Source organism: Monocercomonoides exilis, assembly GCF_001643675.1.
Source record: "Monocercomonoides exilis strain PA203 chromosome Unknown scaffold53-602328, whole genome shotgun sequence".
Taxonomy (NCBI): Eukaryota; Preaxostyla; order Oxymonadida; family Polymastigidae; genus Monocercomonoides; species Monocercomonoides exilis.
The window spans coordinates 557176-579331 of NW_027150598.1; the positions used below are offsets into that span (position 1 = coordinate 557176).

Consider the following 22156-nt stretch of genomic DNA (forward strand, 5'->3'; position numbering starts at 1 on the left):
CTCAATGCAATAAAAAATCTTATTGACGAAACATGTGTTTCTACAAGGTCCATGAATAATAGAGTCACAACTTCATGGTCTATTGAATCTGACAAAAGTGAATGGCTGCCTAACAATTTCAATAACTTCAGATTTGTTACCTCAATTCAAAATCATTCAAATGCAAAAGACACATATAGCTGTGGATTGAATGAAAGCTGTGCATGCCTCACAATCAGCCATTGTCTGACTCAAATGATTGTGGGGTTTGTGGAGGAAATCAAGGTGTTGAGTGGAATAGTTGTGGAAGGAAAAGGAATTGATGTTGGGGAGAAAACAATCACTGTGAATGGAATTTCACCAGCTGGCTCATCCATTGAAACAAATTTTAAGGGAAATGGATTGTGTCTGTTTTGTGTTGGAACAGGGGAGTTGAGTGTGAGCGATCTGTCAGTGGTTCACAACACCTCATATGAAAACAACAGGCAATGCAGACTGTTTGAGGTTGAGGGAAGTGGGTTGATGGATGTGAAGCGAATGAACATATCGATGGATGCAGCTCATTCAGAAGAGAGGAGCATTCAGAACTCACTTGTGAAAGTGGACGGGGGAGAGTTGAAGATGCTAGATGTGAGATGGGGCAGAACATTCGGCACCACAAGTGTGATATCACTTTCTCAAGGATCATCTGCTTCATTGTACCTGGATAACGGTGTGTTCAGCAATATTGTGAGAACAACAGCCGGATCATCGTTGATGAGTGTGGGTGAAGGGTCACAGTTGATAACTGTTGAGGGATGCACGATTGATGAGAGTGGGAGTGTAGATTCTGATTTTGGAGGTGGTGTGATGATTGAAATGGGGAACGTTGGTTCATTAACGATGAATGGAGGCGTTATAAGAAACTGTTATGCATCGACTATACAAGGCAGAGGAGGAGGGATTGGACTGAAAGTGAAAGATACAGATGCAGAGTTTCAGATTTCATCAGCATTTGAAGGGAACAGAGCCAAATGGGGAAGTGATATTTTTGTTGACTCGATCAACTTGGAGTCAATAGCAAAAAGTGGGAAAATCACTTTATTAACCGCTTCATTTGAAACGATAAACAAAATTCGGGGTTTAGATAATGGAGACGATTCAATTCCAATTCCACTTTGTGCTTATCTGATTTCTTTGCCAGATGAGATCTTTGTGAGTAATATTGACGCATTTAATCACTCTCTTTGTGGGTTTGCTGAGTTTCCCTGCCTGACATTGAAGCATTGTTTGACGAGGCAAGAAGAGGAAAAGAAGATTGTTATCGATGGGATGATCGAAGTGAAAAATGAGCTGACATTTGACTCATTGAAGCACACAATCAGGGGGAAAGATGGAAACAGTGGATGGAAGGTGATTGATGATTCTGATGGAAGTGAAGGAAGCATGATAACTGTGGATACAAATGCGAATTTGAGATCACTCATATTCTCTGTTCCATCTACTCTTCCAAATCACGAAATATTCTTCAGTTCTTCATCACAATCATTTTCGTTTGATAGCTGCTCACTGAGTTTTCAAGATTCCCAATCAGCGTTGTCTTATGTGTTTTTGTCCGTATCAGCAGGTGATGTGTCTGTTTCATCTTTTGTTGTATTATCCTTGATAATTGGGAACTGTCCGCTGGTCAATCTTGATGGAAGAAATGCTGCTGGCACATTCACCTCCATAAGTGTTGAGGATATGAGTTCGATAGCTAATAGTGTTTTGTTTGGAGTGGCTAATGGAGCATCTTTAACGATTAAAGATTCAACACTTTCAGTGAAAGCATATTCACAAAAAGATTTGCCATCCGAATCAATTCGAGTGATTTGCACAAATTCTGCCAAGTTTTTGAAGCTCACAAGCAATAAAATCAGTGGATTCAAAGGAGATGGAGAAAATGGAGGAGCAGTCGAATGCACGCTTTGGAAGGAATGCTCTCTGGAAATAGATGGAGGGATGATGTCTGGGTGTGAGAGCAAAGGAGGAAATGGAGGAGGGTTGTGTGTTGAGATGGAAGAAGGATCGGCATTCGCTGTGGGAAACATGACGAATGCTAACAAAGTGAATGAAATAACTTCAAATGTTGAAAGTAATTTGTTTCAACTTGAGAACTGCAAGGCAATGCAAACAGCAGATGGAGGGTGTGGATATGGAGGAGGGATTTATCTTCATTTGGCTGATGGGACAAGCTCATTCACTTTGAAGGATGTTTCATTTTCTGGATGTGATGCTCAAGAAGGGAAAGAAATCTTCATCAATGTAAATGATCTTTGGCTTGTGATTGACAGGAGATCGATTGGATTTGAGGTTGATTTGAACAATTTTTCAAAATTGAATGGATTTGAGAGATCAACGCTAAACGAGGCATTTGCAATACCGCTGGTGGTGTATTTGTGGGATAACTTTTCTAAATCTGCCTTCGTCGGAGGATTATCAAGCCATGATTTTTCGAAGTGTGGATTTGAAGAGTTTCCATGTTCATCCATTTCAAAGGCAGTCACAATCCATTTTGAAGGGAAGAAAAAGAATGTTGCTCTTCTTGAGCCATTTGTCTTTGAGGAGGAATTGGGGATGACTTCAAATGAATGGAGCATTGCATCCAAAGAGAATGAAATGAAGTGTGAAGTTTCTGATCAGAAAAAGGGAACACAAAATGGATTGATTGAAAGCTCAGTCAGTGCGTCAATGACTGGTATTGTATTTTCTTTGAGGAAATCACTGATATCTCATGAAAGTGTATTTGAGTGTCATTCAGGGAAGCTCACACTGAATGAGTGTGGAATTGAAGGAGGGTCTGAGTCTATATCAGCGGTGTTTGTGAAAGCTGTTGGAGGGGTTGTGGAGGTGATTGAGTTTGCATCAGAGAGAGTTGCTAAATGGAGTTCAAGCATTTTCATTGTTGAAGGAAATTCCGAAAGTGTGCCTTCGATGAATATGACGAATGGTAATTTTGGAGAAATCGCATTTGGCGGCGGGTGTGTTGTTGAATGTCATAATGGAAATATTGAGAAGATAACAGGATGCTCATTTTCATCGATTTCTCGTTCGAAGGGAAGTGGAGGATGTGTAAGTGTTTCGAACAATGGAGATGAAAATAGAGATTACAAAGTGGAAATGTTTGACTGCACATTTGAAGGGTGTTCTGTTGTTGGAGAGGAAGAAGAGATCGGAGGGGGAGCACTATTTTGTGAAACATTTGCAAAAACGAATATTGTGGTGAGTAGATGCACTTTTTTTTGTTGTACAGCACCACACGAAGAGGAAAATGTTGGATATGGAGGAGGAATTATAATGAAAATACTGAGAGATGAAGAGGTAAATTTTGTGATATCATCACCCGTTTTTTCATCTGGCAAGCCAAATAGTGCAAATTATGGGAAAGACTTATTTGTTTCATCTTCATCGCTTATCAAGAGCATCAAAAACGAAACCCTGCCATTTGTGAATGATAAATTGGAGATGCTGACAGAAGACTCAATGAGAGGATATGACGGAGGAAATAAAGAGTGTGCAATCCCACTGATCTATTTCTGGAAATCTATTGGATCGAGCGTATATGTTGCTGAGGAAGGATACAATGTGGTTGTGTGTGGGTTGTTGGACTATCCATGCCGATCTGTTGATTATGGGATGAATCGTATACACAGTTCAACAGTTGAGCAGATGACCATTCATGGGGTTTGTGATGTGAGGAGTGTGATAGAGATGAGCGGGATGAAGGTGGAAGGAACAAATATGGAATCAGACAAAATCCAATTTGCTCAAACACTTGAAGGGGATGAGGATGCTGCTGTTGAATGCAAAGGAGTTGTTCTATTCAATGAAGTGGGGATACTAATCCCCAGCCACTTTGATAACGAAGCAAGCATCCTCATCCAGACAGGCACCGATGCAATCAAAACGAGCGTTGTGAGCTGTTCAATTCATTCACTTGATGATGCCGAAGGTGAATTGTCATTTGTATTGATAAGTGCCTCAAAAGGAATTGTTGAAATTGAAAAGACAAAGATATCAGGATTTTCATCGACGCATGAGGTTATGAGTATATCAGCTTATTGCGCAGTGTTAATGAACAACGCCACATTCGAAGATATTTCTTTGAGCGGGAAAAGTGTTTTGGTCTTGACTGAAAGTGTGACTTCTGGAAGCAGGAATGATAATTCAGAAGAAGAGTGGAATATTCTATTTGGGCAATGCACTTTTGTGAATGTGAATCACAGCACAACTAATTATCCGTCATTGCTTTGCTGTGATGTCCCAAATGAAGTGAGATTGATAATTGAGAACTCAACGATTGATAGCTGTGGTTCGGCAAGCTCGAATGAAGGAGGAGGAGTGTTTTTTCTTCTCAATGAGAGGGGAAAGCTGGAGATGAATCACACAAATGTGAGAGAGTGCTTCTGTTCGAATGCTGGGAGAGGCGGAGGAATGTTTTTGAAATCACAGAGTGTCTCACAGAAGGCATTGCCATTTGTGCTGTCGAATATCACATTCCGAAGGAATGTTGCATCGAAGGGGAGAGATGTGTTTGTGAAGTGCACTGACCTTGATTCACAGATTAGTGAATCGCAGTTTTTAATAAACTTTGGAGAGCCATTTGTGAAGGACCTGGCTATATGGGGATGCACATCAGACAATTATGGAGATGAAGAGGATCTTCTGAGGAAGGTGTTTATATTCAGAAGTGAATTCATATTTGTGTCTTCGATTGTGGAAAACAGCAGCAACAGTAAACAGTGTGGGGAGATGAAGGGCGCATGCTCATCACTGAATGTTGGGGTAAGCCATATCATCCCATCTGCTTTCTCTCAGCTGTTTATCTGGAATGAAACCACATTAACTTGTTCGTGCTCCGCTCAAAATGTGACAATCAAGTCGATGGAATCGAATAGAAATTCAGAGATAAAAGTGCGTGAGATCAATTTGGGCGATAAAGAAGCTGTGACAACTTCGGGGTCTGTTCGATTTGAGAAAGTGTTGTTTTTTTTTGATGGGGCACAGAATGTTATCTGCTCGTGCTTGATACATCAGCTGAGTGGATCTCTTATTCTGGAGTCTGTTTCATTTCATTCAGAGAGCAGAACAACAGAAAATTCACACATCCTTTTTGATGCTTCTCTGATTGTTGTTGAAGATGGGTTGTTTGAGGCAAATCGGTGCAGTGTTGACCATTTGAAATTCTCGAATCCTGTGTTTCAGATATTGCACTCAAAAAAAGCAACATTTGAAGATGTGAGAGTGGATGATGTGGAATGCAAGAGTTCGTTGATTGAATGTGGAAAGAATGATAAAGTGAGCGTTTCGAAGTTGGCAGCTGCAAACATTGGGTTGGAAGAAGAGAGCCTGATATCACTAAAAAACATCCATTCTTCACTCGTTTTGTCATTGATGGTGTCGTCATTCACAAATATCAGCCGATCGACTTGTGGGTCTTGCATTGTTTGCACAAGTCAGCCAATGAGTGGATTTGAGATGTGCAACTGCTCTTTTCAAGAGTGCTCATCATATTCGCCAAAGGGGAGCCAAGTGGCGATAATATCTGCAGAGAAGATATTGATGGAGTCATGTATGTTTGAGGGGAGTCTTGCCTCAGTTGCAGAATGGAATGTGATTTCTGATGAGTTGTGCAAATGGAATGGGTCAGTTGTTGACTTGTCGAAGAGTGAAGCAGTTGTGAGAGATACCACGATTTGCAATTCATCAAAGGGAGGGATAAGTGTGAGTGGAGGATCTGTGATGATTGAAGCAGGCAATTTCAGCAACAACAATCCGAAGATAGCAAAATATCCATCAATACGAAGAAATGTTATCTGCTTTGATGATGGTGAGCTGAACTTTGAAAGCCTAAAGGGAGGAGATGGACTGAAAGATAATACTTCACTCTGGGTATTAAACAAAGGTTGCCGCTTTGGTGGTCTTATTTCCGAGAGGGCATCTTCATTTTTCATTCCTGCGTTGGAAAGTGTTACAGCAAATGAAGAAGGGGCAGAGGTGAAGCTTGTGTTCAAAGGAATGTTGCTTCTTCCATGCAACTTGTCGTTCATCATTGTGAGGCAAATATACGACGAAAAGCAGATAGAAAAGTTCAGCTTTGATGAAAGCAGATTCGAATCAGAAAAGGAAGTGATAGGCCGACTGGCAAAGAAAACGATATTTGATGCGGATGAAGAAGCAGAAGTGAAAGCATGTGTCCAGTTTGGGAGCAAGGATGCACCATTTCAAACAAAGGAATTCATTCTAAAGAACAAATCAGAAACACAGGCAAACAGAAATGAAATACTTGTTGAAGGAGGAAAAGAAGGAAAATCTTCATGGGTGTTGATTGTAATTATCATGGCTGCTGTTCTTTTGATTATTCTCATCGCCCTTGTCATATTCGTTGTCCGATGGAAAAAGCAAAAAAGAAGAACACAAGAGTTGGAAGTGATTGTGGAAGACACAGTGAGGAAGGATCCGAAACTGATTGAGATGGTGACGATGGAGATGTCACCTGAGGCGGAGTGGCGAAGAGCAGAAAGGGAGGCAGAAAGGAAGAATGAAGATCGGAGAAAGAAGAGAGTGTACGAGAAAAGCTTGGTGCACTCAGAGTCATCTGAGCATTTGTTAAGTGAGAGTGGCTCCACTGAATATATTCTTGGAAGAGATTCAGACAATATTCCTCAATGGATGCTGGAGAAGGTTGATGATGAGGAGGAAGCAAGAAAGAGAACACCATCACCATCAATTTCATCCACTTCAACAACTTCAACAACTGATTCAGACTCAACTTTTGTTCGATCAGAGAGTCTGTGCCCAACAACCTCATCGATGTCGAATCTGGTGGATGCAATGGCCTGTTCGTCTCCTCATGAGAAGCTGATTGTGGATCTGAGGGATTCACTGTTCATGCTGCTTCATGGAAGAAATGAGAAGAAGGAGATGGCGATTGGCACTCTGCAGGAGAGGGAGGCGACAGCTGCACAGATCCTGTTCTGGGTGGCGAATCTTGCACTCCACTCATTTGACGAGATGGAAAACCCTCTCTCTTCTCTTGCAAATCTCAGTCCTCATATTATATTGTTCTCTGAGCATATGGTCATCTGCATTGCCATGCACTCAGACTGTTCATCAGACTCGGATTCGTCGTCTATCTCTTCATCAATAGTTGTAACATCTGACAGCGATGATAATGATGACTCTCTTCCATCATCTGCATTTGAGGATGATGAAGACAACAGGAAGGAATGCATGCGATGGAAGGCGCCTGAATTGTTTATCGACAAGAAGATGGGAGCAACAAAGGAGTCTGTTGTGTTTTCAATCGGAATGATGCTGTGGGAGTGCTTGACACTTCAGATCCCATTTGGGGAGTTTGAGGCAGAGGCGGCAGCACAGAAGATTGTGAACGGAGAAAGACCAAAGTTGGAAAGCATAAGAGAATCATCCATGAGAGGGATTGTGGAGCATTGCTTTTCAGAAGGGTGTGGAAGCCGGCCAGCGCTTGTCGAGATAAAGCGTGAATTCATCCAGCGGTTCCCTGCTGGAGCAGTGATTCTGACAATTTCTGATGCGATTGACATTAACAGCGAATCAGATAATGAGTATGAATCAAGTGAAAAGAGAACAGATGAGGTTATTGCTTGTTCTGGTGGAATGTGATAGTGTGAATACTGAGATAAAAAGAAAGCAAGACGCATGAGTGTCCTTATGCAGCTACTGCGTCATAGTCAGCACAATCTCTCAGAGAAGCAAAGACAAGCCGAAAACAACTTTAACGCTCATCACACATCTAACACAAAGAAGGATTAAAAGAGAAATTTGAAATGGAATATTTACAGCAATTGAATAATCACACACGTTTGATATAAAAATATACCTCAGAAAGGGACAAGAAAAATGCAACAACCTTACGGATGGAGTTGATGCGTGATATAATTGTGCGTTATTTAATAATGAAATGTCCTGCTAAAATTTTTTAAATTTAATTTGATCTCTTCTTAATTTAATGTTTTCAATGCTATTGCTTTCGAATTGAACATTTAATAAGCCTGTATTTATAACAATAAAATAAAATGGATAAACATATTTTTTAAAATGTTTTTATAGGGACAGAATTTATTCCAGTTGCATTGAATTATTACCATTAAAATTTTTCTTTCTGGTATATCTTTAAATAGTAGCATAAAAAAAGGGAGAAGATTTGAATTAAGGAGTGTATAATAATAAAATTGTGTGATTTTTTGGTTCCATAATTATTCTGCTAGATTTTCTGGATATAAAGATACTAAGTGCTAAAATATCGTTAATTATTAAATAAGGGAAACCAAATAATTCATCTGGAAAACAATGTGAAAGATTTTCTTTCCTCGAAGCTTGACGATTTTTTCAAAATATTAATTTGGCTATTCTGTGCCTTTATGGAAGAGATAATATAAAGATGAATGACTCCAACTGATTGTTGAAAACGAATGAAAGTCAAATGATGGCCTCTTCATTGAAAATCTGCTTCAACTTTTTTCACAAACTTTATGGGGGGAAAAAATGGTCAACTTGCAACCAGTTTTGAACATTGTTTTGCCATTGCTGAATAAGATTAGCCTTTGTGTCAAGCCTTTTTGTTGTGCAGAATATGCCTCCTTGCGAAGACATTTTGAGCGTTCTATGCAATAGAAAACATTTCTCTCTAAAAATCTCATTCCTCTTATAAAGCACTTCTTTCCTTCTTTTTGTTGTATGTTCTTTCCAAAAATCAATATTTGAGCATGACAAAAATTGAAGTTCACAGCAAGTTTTGATTTCTGCAATGTGATTTCAGAAATCTTAGAATTTTCGTTAAAATTTAGAATCATTTGAATTCTGTTCAAAAAGAAATATAATTTATTTTGCTTCTTCAAAGATATGGAGTTATTGACAAAATATGACAAAACAATTTTTTTTTCCAGATTTTTCCAGATTTTTAAGCTTTTTGAGATAAAACAAATATATTCTTAAAATTCACATAAAGCATTTTCACTTTTAAAAAAGGATAAAAATCAAATTTCCTTTTCAACAAAATCTAAACAATGTAGGATATGTCTCAAATGGAATATTTTATCATCTTCATTTTTCCATCCACATATAGCGCTTGTGCAAACATCAAGCAATGCTGATTTTTCTTTGATTGAATTGTCAGCTGTTTTATTCTCTGATGAACGTAATGAAACTTTTTCATTGTCAACCCCCTTCAAAGATTGCTTTTCCAATTCCCAGTTCATTATTTCTTCAAGCCATTCCTTCACTATTTCATGACTTTTTCTAATTATTTCCTTTAATTTATTCAAAGAAAAGAAGCTCTCTGTTGAGTTATCATTTCCTCTTTGCTTCGAATCTTCCAAGAAACCCCGCTTTAAATTATCTGAATTTTCATTGTTATTGGCTTGCATTACATCGTTGAATGAACTTTGTTGCAAGAAATGAGACAAATGCTGAACACATTCACAAAGAACTGCTTCTCTTCCGCTCATCCTCCACAGAAGCTGCTCATTCAGCAGCGCAGCCTCTTTCATTCCATTCAGAACTTTCCCGCAAAAGTAGGATGAAAACAAGGCAGAAGAAAAGAACGATGAGAAGAAGGATTCAACAACAGGAGGAAGAGTAAGCTGCTGGTATGAATAAAACGATGGATGAGAACTCATCAACAGTTCTGGAGAAAGGGCAGGAGAATCCACCGACGAAGTAAATGTGCATGGAGATGGTGGAGATGATGATGCATTTTGATTGAAAGAAGCACCACGAAACGAAGAAGCAGGAACAAATGCTGTGGAAGTTGATGGTAAAATTGTTTGAACAAAAGCACGAGATGAAGAAGAAGAGTTGTACGAATGAAGATTCTGCACTTGAGATTTTGAGGATGGCATTGAATGCAAAGAAGAAGACGAAGAAGAATCAACAGAAGATAAAAATGGTATTGGAGATTGAATGGGTGAAAGTGAATGAGAAGAGCGAGGAACTGAAGAAGGTTGTGCTTGCAGGCAAGAGCTGGTTGTGTATGGCTTTTTGGATATGACAGTGGATACCCAAGGAAGGGCAGAGACGATTGGGTGGATGTACTGGTGATGGGAAGCAACAGGTGCAGGCAGCTGAGAAGAAGGGAGAACAGAGGCAAAGGAAGAAGAAGACGCAAATGTGGAGGGAAAACCAGAGTGAATGGAACAGTCGCAGGACAAAGGAGGAATGAACAGCTGAGAACGAGAAAAAGGAGGAGGTTGGCGGAGCGAAGAGGGAGAGAAAGCAAAGAAAAGAAGAGATTGGACAACTTCTGAAGGGAAAGTCGATGTTAAAGGAAGAAATGGAGAAATGGAGAATAGTGAAGAATCAATTATTTGATCGGCAGAATCACGATGATTTGAAAAAGAAGAAGAAGAAGTGTTCGCCTTCAGCTCTTGTTTTTGCGGATCTATTTGATCATTTTGCTTTGTTTGAGCATGACTGACTGCTCTTTCAGCTTGAATTGCAACTGATTCCTTTGGGCAAAGTGGAGATCGCACAAAGTGAAGGAAAGAAAGAGGAAACGAAGGATGGAACGAAAAGCTGAACGGACAAACAGACGAAAGAAGATGGCGACGAAGTATTTTCTTTTGCATTGTCAAAGAAGAAGGTGGAGTTGTCTCTTTTTCGTTTTTCTGTTTTGCTTCTTTCAATTTCAGAGAACGTAAGAAAATGTCAATGTATTTTTCATCAATATCACAATCTTCCTCTTTGTTGTCATCCAATCCATGAATTGAATGGCATTCGAACGAATCATCTTTTTCTTTGCTGCAATTTTCTTCTCCTTCATTTTTCGTCTCATCTTCCACATCGACAGTATCTTGGCAATGAATATTCTTTTCCTCTTTTTCTTGTTCTTTCTCTTTCTCTCCCCTCCTCTTCCCTTCCAAACTGAATCCTCTGTACTTAATCCTCCACAGCCCATCCAGCACACTCAGCGTCGTCTGCGTCATCGCCATCAGCTCATCTCGAATGAGGCTGTCTGCGCCGTGTGAGCCAACCCCCTTTTCTCTCACTCGCTCAGCCAGTTGGGTGGAGGGAAGGAAGACAGAAGAATGCTTTGTGTATATTTCTCCGCCTCTGTTTTGGAGAGAGGGAGAGGCACAGCGAGAGGGAGAGGAGGAAAAGATGGGATAAGAAAGGGACGAAGACGAGGAAGAATTAGAAGTTGATGAAGATGACGAAGAAGAAGGTGGATTAGAAGATGAAGAAGTGAATAAAGGAGATGATATCTTTGATGCAAAAGAAGATTGACTTCCTTCTGAATTCGAATACGAATGATTCGAATTCGATGCATTCCCTTTCTGTTTTGCTGTCTGCTGTTCAGAGGAGATGATGCCAGGCGCTGAGAAGGCCTCGTTCTCGTCTTCAGACGTGTCAGTGAGCTTGATGATGGTCCAATCTGAGTGAGTTGTGAGGAAAAGCGGGTTGGTCACCCCAATCACACGCGGATGGGTGGATGAATTGATGACGTAGCTTCGATCGGGAGAAGGATAATTGGGAGAAGGAAAAGAGGAGGAGGAGGAGGAAGATATTGATGGAATAGACGGTTGAATACCAGTAAATGCAGAAGAAGATGAAGACGAAGAAGAACTTTGTGCTGGTTTGTGTTTCTTTTTCTCTTTTTTGTCTTTTGTTTTCGAATTCGATTTTTTGTTCTGAGTGTTTGTAGTGATGGGAGAAGTGGATGGAGAGAAAGTGATAGCTTGATAGCCAACTTTCTGTTTCGCGTCTTCCGTTGGCAGATTACTCTGTGTCGTTGTCTTCTTTCCATTTGAGACAGTTTCTGAATGTGTTGCGTTTCTCTCGCTATTTCCAATGGACATAGTTTTGGAGTGCTTATTGCTTTCAACAAATGTATTGGCTGAAGTTGATGGAGAGAGGAATTTCTGCTCTTCAGATGTTCCTTTGTTGCTTTTGGTTGAAGCAGAAATATTCGCTTTTCCATTTAACTTTGTTTGTTCTGATTCGTTTTTAAAAGAAGAAAAAGCTTCATCTTTATAAACTTCTTCTTTTTCTTCTTTTATTTCCTTCTCCTCCCCAACTTCATCATCATCATCTTCTTCTTCTTCATATTCCTTCCTCATCTGTATCGCATTTGTATACAGCCTCACATCCCTCACATATGGAACAGGCAGAGTGAGGCTGATCAAAACAGACACGAAGTTCTTCACTCTTTCAACAGACTTCGAATAGACAAGAATTGGCTCTTCTGTCATTAGGAGCTCCCAGAGAAGATAGAGCTGATCTAAAAAGGGGGAGAGGAGGAGAGAAAGAGAGAGGACGGAGGAGGAGGAGGAGGAATAGCAAGTGGAGGAAGAGGAAGAGGAAGATGGAGATGGAGAAGAGGAAGGAGAAGGAGCAGGAGAAAAAGATGATGATGTTGTTGTTGTTGTTGAAGTGTTTGCAGATGAATGAAGTGAAGCTGATGTGGTTGAATATCCAGAATGTGAAGACGAAACAGGAGCAGTTGTTAAATCCTTCGGCTTCTGCACATTTTGAGCATTTTGCGAATTTTGTGTCGAATTTGCAGAATTTGCCGAATTCACTTTTTGTCTGTTTATTTCTTCATCTTTTGCTCTTGTTCTGCGAGAGGAGTGGAGAAGCTGAGGAGGAGCTGCGACAGAAAGTGGAATGAGATCAGAAAGAGAAGGAATCAACAGAGAAACATTCACGTGGAGGGAGATGTCGATGAACAGCATCTGCAGAAGAGAAGGAAGAGGAGAAGAAGAATGAGAAGGAGAGGAAGGAGAAGAAGGAGGATGATGTGAAGAGTTTGAAGAACTTGACATGTTTTGAGATTGAAATGAATCGGAATTTGAAATGCTCTCATTTGAAGTGCTTTTTCCAGCAAGACGCAAACATAATTTGGCATCTTCCTCTTTCTTTTCAGGTGTGGAATGGAAAGATGAAATATCATTAGAAGAAGCTGAAATGTTTGGAGAAGGAAGCAGAAGAGGCGAGTTTGTGTCATCCTTTTGGAGAGGAGAAGGCGAAAGAGAAAGAAACTTCTGATGCATTTGAGGAGATAAGGAGTCAGGTGTGTGTGGAGGAGAGGAATGGGGTGTGGTGTGGGAGTGAAGTGGGTTGAGAGAGGAAGATGAACAAGAGGAAAAGGATGAGGAAGAAGAAGAGGAAGAGGAAGAAGAAGAAGAAGAGGAAGAAGAGGATAATGAAGATGATGATGAGGGAGAAGAAGAAGATGTTGTTGTTGTTGTTGTTGTTGATATTGACAATAAAGAAGATGAAGAAACAGGAGCCAGAGGAGAGACGATGATCAGAGGAAGAGGAGGAGTGGAAGAAGAGGAAGAAGAAGGCGACTGATTGGAAGGGGTGTCTGTTGAGGAGTCGTCAGTGATCGAAATGGAATGGCAGGAAGAAGGCGAAAAGGCAGATTGGTTTGAAGAAGAAGAAGAATAAGAAAAGGATTTTGGATAAGGAATAGCATCGTCAGATGAGGAAGACGGGGAGGAAGAGGAGGTTAGTTTCAATTCGACAAAATCAACATGGTTCTGATTGTATTCTTTTTCTTGTTCGTTTTTGTTCATTTGGCATTCAGATGTGTTTTTGTTAGAATCACTTGAAGTTTCTAACAAAGTTTCTTTTTTTTCTGTTTTTCTGTGTAAAAATGCCTCTTTTGTTTTATTCTCTTCATTTGCTTCATTTTCTGTGTGTATCTCTTCTAAACAGGGCAAATTCATCTGCTGGCAAGTTGAGTCAAACATGTGCAATTCAGCCAGGAGACTGCAAAGTGACGATATCATCCCATCTTCATCCCATTCGCTTTCTCTGTCGCTTTCTTCCCCTTCAACACAAATGGAATCTTTGGTTATAGCTTCTTTCACTTCTTCGTTTTCTTCTTCTTTGTTTTGATTTTCTTCATTGTTTTCGTCTTTTGGCATTTCATCTGCTCCATCTACTCCATTTATCCTTTGCCGTTCTTCTTCTTCTTCTTCTTCTTTTTCTTCACCCTCTCTTTCTCCTTCCTTCCTCTCCTTCCTCTCTTTCTCTCCTTCCTTCTCCTTCTTCTCTCTCCTCTCTCTCCTCTCTCTCATCTGCTCTGTCTTCCTCGAGAAAGGCCAGCCAGCAACAGGCAGAACACACAAACTGCGCGGCGGCTGAAGATGAAGCGGATGAAGAAAATGGAAGCGCCGCGGATTAAACGAAGCAAACATCTGCTTTGTGGCAGAGATGAGGGAGGAGAAGACGCCAGAAGAAGAGGGAAAAGAAGAGGAAGAAGAGGAGGAGGAGGAGGAAGAGGAAGATGAATATGAAGAAGAAGAAGAAGAAGATGATGATGATGATAGCAATGAAACTGATAACGAAGAAGAAGAAGAAGAAGAAGCAGGAAAAGCAGAGAGAGAATGTGAATGATGAGTTGAAATGCCATTTTCTGATGTGGAAGAGGCAATGAAATGCTTTTCAGTCGCTTTGGATTGAATGGAAGGGGCGACAGAAACGAGAGGAAGGGAGTGTGGATCTTCAGTAGACGACTGAGAGAGGGAAATGGCGTTGTGCAGAGAAGCAGAGGGCGAAGGAGAGGCGAAATGGAAAGAGGAAAACGAGACAGCGGGTGTATGTGAGGGGAAGGATGGGTCAGAAGGAGATGTGTTGTGATGGAGAGAAGAAAAGGATTTATCAGAAGTGGAAGAAGGAGAAGATGGCGATGATGAGGATGATGATGAAGTGGATGGAGAAGATGTTGAAATGGACGAAGCTGCAAGTATTTTCGCTTTCTGCATCAGATGGTGATCAACAATGGCACGCGGCTTGCTTTCGGAAAGGAGCTTTTTCGGAGATGTGGAATGTGAATGTTTTGTTTGAGAAGAAGAAGAAGAAGAAGACTTTGAGGCAGAAGAGGAGATGTGAGAGGAGACGGACGAGACGGATGAGATGGAGATGAAAGAAGAGGACAGCTGAGCATCTGTCGCTGAGTGGCTCGTGTGTTTTCTGCTCTTTTTTGCAGAGCCGAAGAACGAGCCAGAAGAGGAAGAGAGGAACTTGGAGGAAGAGCTGAGAGAAAGTCCTGCCTCGGCTGAAAGCTTCTGATTGGACACGTTGGAGGACAGGTAATTGGAAGGTGCAGGCGACGAAGATGGAGAAGAAATGGAGGCGTAGGAAGAAGATGAGACTGGAGAATAACTGCGAGGTGGGGCAGCAGCAGGGAAAGAGATAGGCGAAAAGCAAGACTCGGCTGATGTGCGTGAAGGCACTGAATGCACATGAGACGCTGAGACGCTGCTATCTTTAATATTCGCAAGTTTTCTTGTATTTCTGTTCTGAGGATTCGTAAATGACGATTGCTTTCTCTCGATGAGATTCATAAAAGTATCAAGGAAAGTTTCATTTTGTGCTTCTGAAAAGCACTTCTTCAAAATTAATTTTATATTTTCCATTTGTGGGCATTCTGCTTTAAGTTGCTCGCTTCTCCAATACGCTTTCAATGAACATGTGTTTCTGAACTGTTCATCGATCTCGCTTTTTTCCTTTTCATGATCCTTTAGTTCCAAAAAACAAAGATAATCTAATAAGATTGAATGCGGATTAAGTCTAGGAGGAGTTTGTCCAATAAATGAGCGACCGCAAATTCTTAAAATGTATTGCCGAGAGGGATAAGGTTTTTCCCAAAGACAGGAGTCCATAAATATTTCTCTGCACACGCTTTCGCGTCCATTGTGAAAAATCGGACCTGAAATTCTGAGTATATCTTCAAAAATGCTAAGAAATGGCAAAGGAGTTACTATGACCAATGATCGTTGGTAGAATCCACGCTTCAAAGAAGGATTTGGAAATTGATGAAAATTGACATAGCACCAAAGAAATTTTGTGTTCATCAAAGGATAAGATGGAACTTTCTGTTTAATTTTAAAGCAATAATAGTTGTCGCAAGAAGCAGTTGCAGAAGTTTCAGGAAACGACAAAAACGCTCTTAAAAATGTTAATGATTTAAAAAAAAGTAAAAAAGAAAATCGCATAATGATACCATATTTAAATGAATTTTTATTTAAAATTTTCAAACATTTCTTGCTGCTCATGCTTTGTAAGTTCGTTTCCAAAACATTCTTGCATAATATGACCAACTTCAAGATCAAATCCAACAATACATACAGAATGAATCCAGTTGTTTTCTAAAGAACCTTTTTTGTTCAAAGAACTGGAATCCATAATGTAAGTTTTTGTAATTATCTTATAAATTTAACTATTTAATTTTTTTTATTTTACTAACCATATTTAATAAAAGAATCTTTAGATGTTACTTTAATGATCAAATATTGATCAACTTCAATTTTATTTTTTTAATTCAAATATATATTTATATTGAAAGTCATGAGCGGAACTCAATTACCTCGCTTTAAGTCGTTGTCAATTCTAAATCGCCCTGAATCAAAAGGGGCTGAAATTCAATTGCGCTTGTTTTGTTTTGCGCATGCTGGAGGATCGCCCGTTGTTGTTTGCTTTATATTTTGTCAGTGAAATTTTTGAATCTTAATGCTTTTTGTATTTATTTTCTTTAGTTTAATACGAGATTTGCAAAATGTTTTCCTCCATCTGTTCAAGTCATTGGCATTACACTTCCTGGACGTGGTTCGCGATTTGACGAAAAACCGATGGAAGACGTCAAGCTTATTGTATCGTCAATTTTGGATGAAATTTCTTCGCTTTTCGTTCTTCCACTTTTCAAGCCTTATATTGTTTATGGGCATAGTTTTGGAGCATGCTGTGCCCTTGAGATGGTAAGGCAGTTAAGACGACGTGGACTGACTCAGCCCATGCGACTTTTTTGCTCTGGTAGAAATCCACCTCAACTTGGAGTGATTGATCCTCCTGTTTGCCATTTGCCGGAAGATGAACTTCAACAGCAAATGTTGAAAAGATATGATTCTCCTATTATAACAGATGAGGAACTGAAAAAATTAGCAATACCACCTCTTCGTGCAGATCTTGTTGCACTTGATGCATATCTCCCTGATCCTTATACTGAATCTGATCCTCCACTATCAGTTCCGCTTAAAGTTCTTGTTGGAGAGCATGATCGAATGGTACCATTTGATCGACTTGAACTTTGGAAAGTACACACAACCAGCACTTTTCAAAGGAGCAAGATTGAAGGAGTTGGTCACTTTTTCTACGAAAATGAACGATTTCAGCAATGGTTAAAGAGGGAGTTGGAAGACGCACTTGACGAAATTGACGATAAGGGAGAGCTTATCACAAGACCTCACCCTGAAGTCATTGGAGGATCGCCAAAGGAAATGGAATTGTCATCATCATCAGCATCATCAACTTCTTCTTCTTCTTCTTCTTCTTCTCATACAACACACCCTACAAATCGTTTTCATGCTGCTCCAAAGAGAATGGGATTGCGTTCTATTTCATCTTCTCCATCTTCAACATCACCGAAAGAAACAAAAAAGAAGCCTGCTGAAGAAATGGAAGAAGCATTTGATTTATGTTAATAACTACGCTTTTTTTCATTTTTGAAAGTTAGTTGTGATCAAAAGATCGATTTTTCTTATTATAAGCTCACGAATCAATTATTTACGATGAATTGTGTTTTGCTTAAAAAAATTTTTATGCAATAAAAATAGTTATGTATTTGATAATGGAACTCATTGCATATTTTATCTTTTACAAGCTAACTGTAGTGAATATTTTAAAAATCTTTCCACTAATTTTTAATTCTTAACAGCATGAGGAAGGTATGATATTATGTGACTAAGGTTTAATAAGTTTATTGGAAAAATCAGAACTTTGCATTCAGGATGAACTTTTAAATGGCACTTTTTTTGGTTTTGCTAACCTGCTTCAAAAAACATGTTTTGACTTTCAACACTTTCGAATGCATTATTTTTTTTGATATGTTAATAAAAAAAGCTTTTTTTTTTATTAATCCTTTCAGAACTTTGTCTTAAAATCATTTCAACTCAATAGGTGGAACAGATTTCTTGTATATTTATTTGTGGACAATGAAAAGAAAGCAAAGAAGATGTTGAAAAATTTCAGGTTCCGTTACAGTTTGCACAAAATATCCCAAGCATCGCAAAAAATACCGGACAAGATCGATTTCTCAATAACCGCAAGAGGAATAATTCTGACAATTTTCCTCGAAATATATCTCATTAAGACAAACTCATTAGACATACGAGAATTTCAAAATTGCTTCATTTGTGCTCAGAAAAAAAAACAATCGAAATTTGGGGAAAACTCAAAATTCTATTTCTCCGAGATTTAAAAAAATAAATTTCTCTAAGCACAAATGAAGCTATTTTGAAAGTCTCGTTTATCAATTGAGTTTGTATTGACGAGATGTGTTTTGAGGAAAATTGTCAGAATTATTCCTCTCGCTGTTATTGAGAAATCGATCTTGTCCGGTATTTTTTGTGATGCCCTGTATTTTTTGCGCAAACTGTAATAGCAACAATTATATATATGAATTTATGATTAAAGTGAAATAAAAAGAATTATTTGAATTTTGACTTTTTATATTTTATTTCGATCAATTTTTGAAAAAAACGGTTCGACCTTTTTTTATGAAACTTAAATTATCAACTAATTTGACAGTTATTGCATCTTAATTTCAAACGAGTAATTATTTTTGTTATCATATAATTTCAATTGAACATTTCGATTTGAAAATTTCTTTCGAAAGTCAAAATAATGAACACAAAAAAGTGAAAGCACTCTCAAAAATAGGATGGCGTTTTGTATTTATCTCAAACATTGGCTTAAGGAACAATAATTACAAACATAACATTTGTCTGAAAAAAATAAAGCATGTTTCATGGGACAGCTAATTTATCATCACTCCGAAATAAAGTTATGATTTCAAAAATAATCACCCATTTTTTTTCATCCTATTTTTCACGTTATTTTGTTTTTTGAAGTTTGGGTTATAATTTTTGAATCCAAATTTTCTCTGTCCAAATTTTTGTTTTTGAAATTTTCGTAGCATGTTTATTAAAGAACACTTGAAAGAAATAACTTTTTGGTCTTGAAGTGATGACTTTTTTTAATCTCAAACATTGTGTTATCTTGTTATTGATTCATTTTCATTTTTTCGTTGAATATTTTCTTTCTCGGCTGAAAAAAAACTTTTTTTTTTTTTTTTTTTTTTTTTTTATAAAACCCCCCTCAAAAAATGAATTTTATCTAAAATAATCTCATTTTTATAATATTTGATTTTCAAAAAATTCTCTGACACTATTCGTTGCACTTTATTATTTTGCAAACAAGTTTAATAAGATCGATTTATGTTATCGATGAAAAAATGTCAAATTTTAATGGAATAAATAATAAATCAACTGAGACTTTTCGATAAGAATTTCACATATTATTTCTAATAAAAATTTTAATAATTTCTCAAATTTTCGAACAAAAAAGTTTCATATTGTTCATCCAAAACACTTAAATTATTAAAGTTTAAATTTTGAATAAGAATTGAACGACTTTGATAAATTATTATTAGCCATATTTCTTCAATAAAATGTCATTTTAATTACACATGACGAAGAAAATAAATGGGACAAAATTTTATGCATTTTGAATTTTGCTCCACTCAATAATTTCTTTTATTTTTCTCAATTTTAACAATTTTCTGTATTATTTTATATGAGAATACAAGACTTATTATGATATAATTTCAGAAAATATTTGGATCAAATCTTTGTATTTTTCACAAAACATGAAATTTTATTCAAAATTCTTTATCATTTTCTGTTTGTTTTTTGGATTCTATAATTTGAAAATATTATTCGGAAAAGCTTTTCTGAATGATAAATCAGAAACCAATAAGTAAATCAATACTGTTGAATCATTTATAATAACTCCAACGGTGACATCAAACAAAGATAAAGATGTATTGATTATTTAATTTTTGTGAAATTATTTTTGAAATTGGATGGCCAAGTGAAACACAACAATTTCATCAATAACACAAAAAGATGTTATGTATGCATTTTGTATTGTTCTATTGATTGTGAAGATATTTCCTTCTGTATCCTTTCCAATTCTCAGGAAAATGAGTTATTGTTGAAATGGCCAATCTCTGCTTTGGAGAACAATACGATGAGAATGGAGCAGATTATTATACAGCAATAAGGAAATAAATGAAGTTACGGAAGATACATGACTTTCATAATTTTTATTTGGTGCAAGAGATGAAAACAAATTCGATTGTTATTTTATTGAATGAAGATAATCAGAAGGAATTCAGTGAAGGACAAAATCTGCACAAAATTATATAGAATTTAAGAGCGTAAGGCAGGGGAGCAGTTTTTTGGCAAGGAAAGTGGCTGGCAATATCGAGGGAAGGATATTTATCACAAAAAAAGGCAAGAATTGAATGAAAAAAAGGAGAACCTCAAAATGTCAATTTTATTTATAAGGTATTTCTGTTTCTCTGACTGCGCCAGGCAGATATGGAAAGTGATGAAATTCTATTTCTGATCCGCTTTTGCTCCAAAAGAGTGGAGAAACACCAACTACGAGACATCCAATTATCGAATATTTGTTGGCAGTCGAACAACATTCAGTTCAACTGCATCTGGATTTCATTCTTCGAAGGGACAGCCATTTTGATCAAGCAAGGCGATTATCATTCGAAGTTTGCTTTCTTTTACGCAATGTCCAATGAAAGAGAATTTGATGGTTTTTGTTTTCATCGTTTGTTTTTCAACAAAGCTGTTGTTTCGCTCAGATTCTATGTTTGTGCATGGTCCATTGAATTTTGTGCCTTAAATATCAAAGGAAGCATTGCAGTGGAATTGTCATCAACTGTATAAGTGTGATGAATGAATGCCAACTTTTTCTATCATTCTTCCTCCTCGATGTTGAAGCACAGCCAATTCATTCAATTAATTTTCATCAGGATTTATCTACGTCATACACAATCTCGTTGACATATGATACCTTTTTATCACACAGTTCGAAGAATCGTATCATTCAAACACAGAAATATGAAAATTATTATCTTCCTTATCAACTCCAAATTGTTTATTTATTGTGTTAATTCTTCTTTTTCTTCTTCCTCCTCCTCTTTTCGTTTTTCCAGCACCGCTAGCTCAATCGCTGCTGACGACTGAACTACTTCCTCCATCCTCATTTCTGATTCCTTCAGTTCCTTCTCCGAAATATCTTTCTCTTCTCACACCACAACCCCTCGTTCCATAACTTCGTCGTCCAGCTTCACCACCGCACGCCTCGACTGCGTGTATCGCGATACAAGCCGCTCTATCTTTTACGGATGCTTCGATTGGTTAAGCAGATCGTTGATTGATGGGAACTCATTTTCATCTACCGCAGCAAAGATCCGCTTGCTCCCAGCCTTTGTTCACACCGAAGCTGCAAGCGACGAAGCCTGACCAACAAAAGGAACTGAAAGCACCACCTAAAGCACAACATCCTACGCACACACAACACCCCCATACAGCACCGCCCGCAGCGCCATAACATATCCCCGCAGCGTCTGTAGCGCACTTGGTAACAACTTCATGTGATTTGCATGTGCCCAGTTTCTTCTGGCACAACAATCCACATCCGTCTATTGATGTAGTCCATCGCTGCTGCAGACGTGCATAACACCTTTTCCATCAAGGAATCTGAAGGTTCAATCGAAGGAGCGGTGGATGATGAGAATAACTGCTTGTCTCCTGCTGCATTCTTCTCTTCTCTTTTGCGTTGCACAAACAGCGATGAAACAGACGAAGAAGGCAAAGAAGCTGAGTGAAGAAATGACTGCTGTTCTGCCAAACATATTTGTGACTTTTTGAAAAGTGATATTATTTCTTGAATGATTCATCAACATCATAAAGCAAACTATCAGTCGAAAACTTAAAACAGAAATTGCAAACTTTGCCAGCGAGAAGCAGAATGTGCCATTAGAACAATTGAGGAAGAATAAACACAGGCAAAGAAAGCGAGAAAAGATTAGAAGATGCTTTTCGTGCTTCAGACAGTCTGAAGAGGAAAAATTTGAAGGCTGGTGAAGCTCTGACAGAAGAGGAGTTGAATGGAAAAGTGATGGAAGCTGTGCGTTTGCGGAAGAATTTCGAGGAAACTAACTTTTGAAACTATGTTATTGAGCCAAAATGAATGAAGATGCATTGAAGAGAAAGAAGAAGAAAAAGAAGAAATTCTGTTTGAAAGTCTT

General features: G+C 38.2%; 4 protein-coding genes across 4 annotated transcripts; 2 read left to right on the plus strand and 2 right to left on the minus strand.

The window, feature by feature from the left end:
- Positions 1-234: 234 nt before the first annotated feature.
- MONOS_15990 (uncharacterized protein) lies at positions 235-8055 on the plus strand (the record flags this gene model as incomplete). Its single annotated transcript, XM_067868895.1, has 1 exon — positions 235-8055. The coding sequence occupies one exon, from the start codon at positions 235-237 to the stop codon at positions 7639-7641; it is 7407 nt and encodes a 2468-aa protein (XP_067720554.1). The 3' UTR covers positions 7642-8055.
- Positions 8056-8969: 914 nt separating this feature from the next.
- MONOS_12602 (uncharacterized protein) lies at positions 8970-16173 on the minus strand (the record flags this gene model as incomplete). The annotated part of the gene is made up of 2 exons (XM_067865235.1): positions 8970-15936; positions 16028-16173. The coding sequence occupies 2 exons, from the start codon at positions 16171-16173 to the stop codon at positions 9015-9017; spliced, it is 7068 nt and encodes a 2355-aa protein (XP_067720555.1). The 3' UTR covers positions 8970-9014.
- Positions 16174-16285: 112 nt separating this feature from the next.
- On the plus strand, positions 16286-17617 carry MONOS_12603 (putative Malonyl CoA-acyl carrier protein transacylase). Its single transcript, XM_067865236.1, has 2 exons — positions 16286-16458; positions 16524-17617. The coding sequence occupies exons 1-2, from the start codon at positions 16336-16338 to the stop codon at positions 17463-17465; spliced, it is 1065 nt and encodes a 354-aa protein (XP_067720556.1). The 5' UTR covers positions 16286-16335; the 3' UTR covers positions 17466-17617.
- Positions 17618-21495: 3878 nt separating this feature from the next.
- On the minus strand, positions 21496-21885 carry MONOS_12604 (uncharacterized protein; the record flags this gene model as incomplete). Its single annotated transcript, XM_067865237.1, has 2 exons — positions 21496-21791; positions 21858-21885. 2 exons carry the CDS (start codon positions 21883-21885, stop codon positions 21496-21498), a joined length of 324 nt encoding a protein of 107 aa, XP_067720557.1.
- Between the last annotated feature and the right edge of the window lie 271 nt (positions 21886-22156).

What these genes read in the sequence shown, in the direction of transcription:
- MONOS_12603 (XM_067865236.1), top strand. Translation starts at nt 16,336, where the DNA reads ATGAGCGGAACTCAATTACCTCGCTTTAAGTCGTTGTCAATTCTAAAT. An exon ending in CTGGAGGATCGCCCGTTGTT is followed by an intron (nt 16,459 to 16,523) that starts GTTTGCTTTATA and finishes TATTTTCTTTAG; the next exon opens with TTTAATACGAGATTTGCAAA.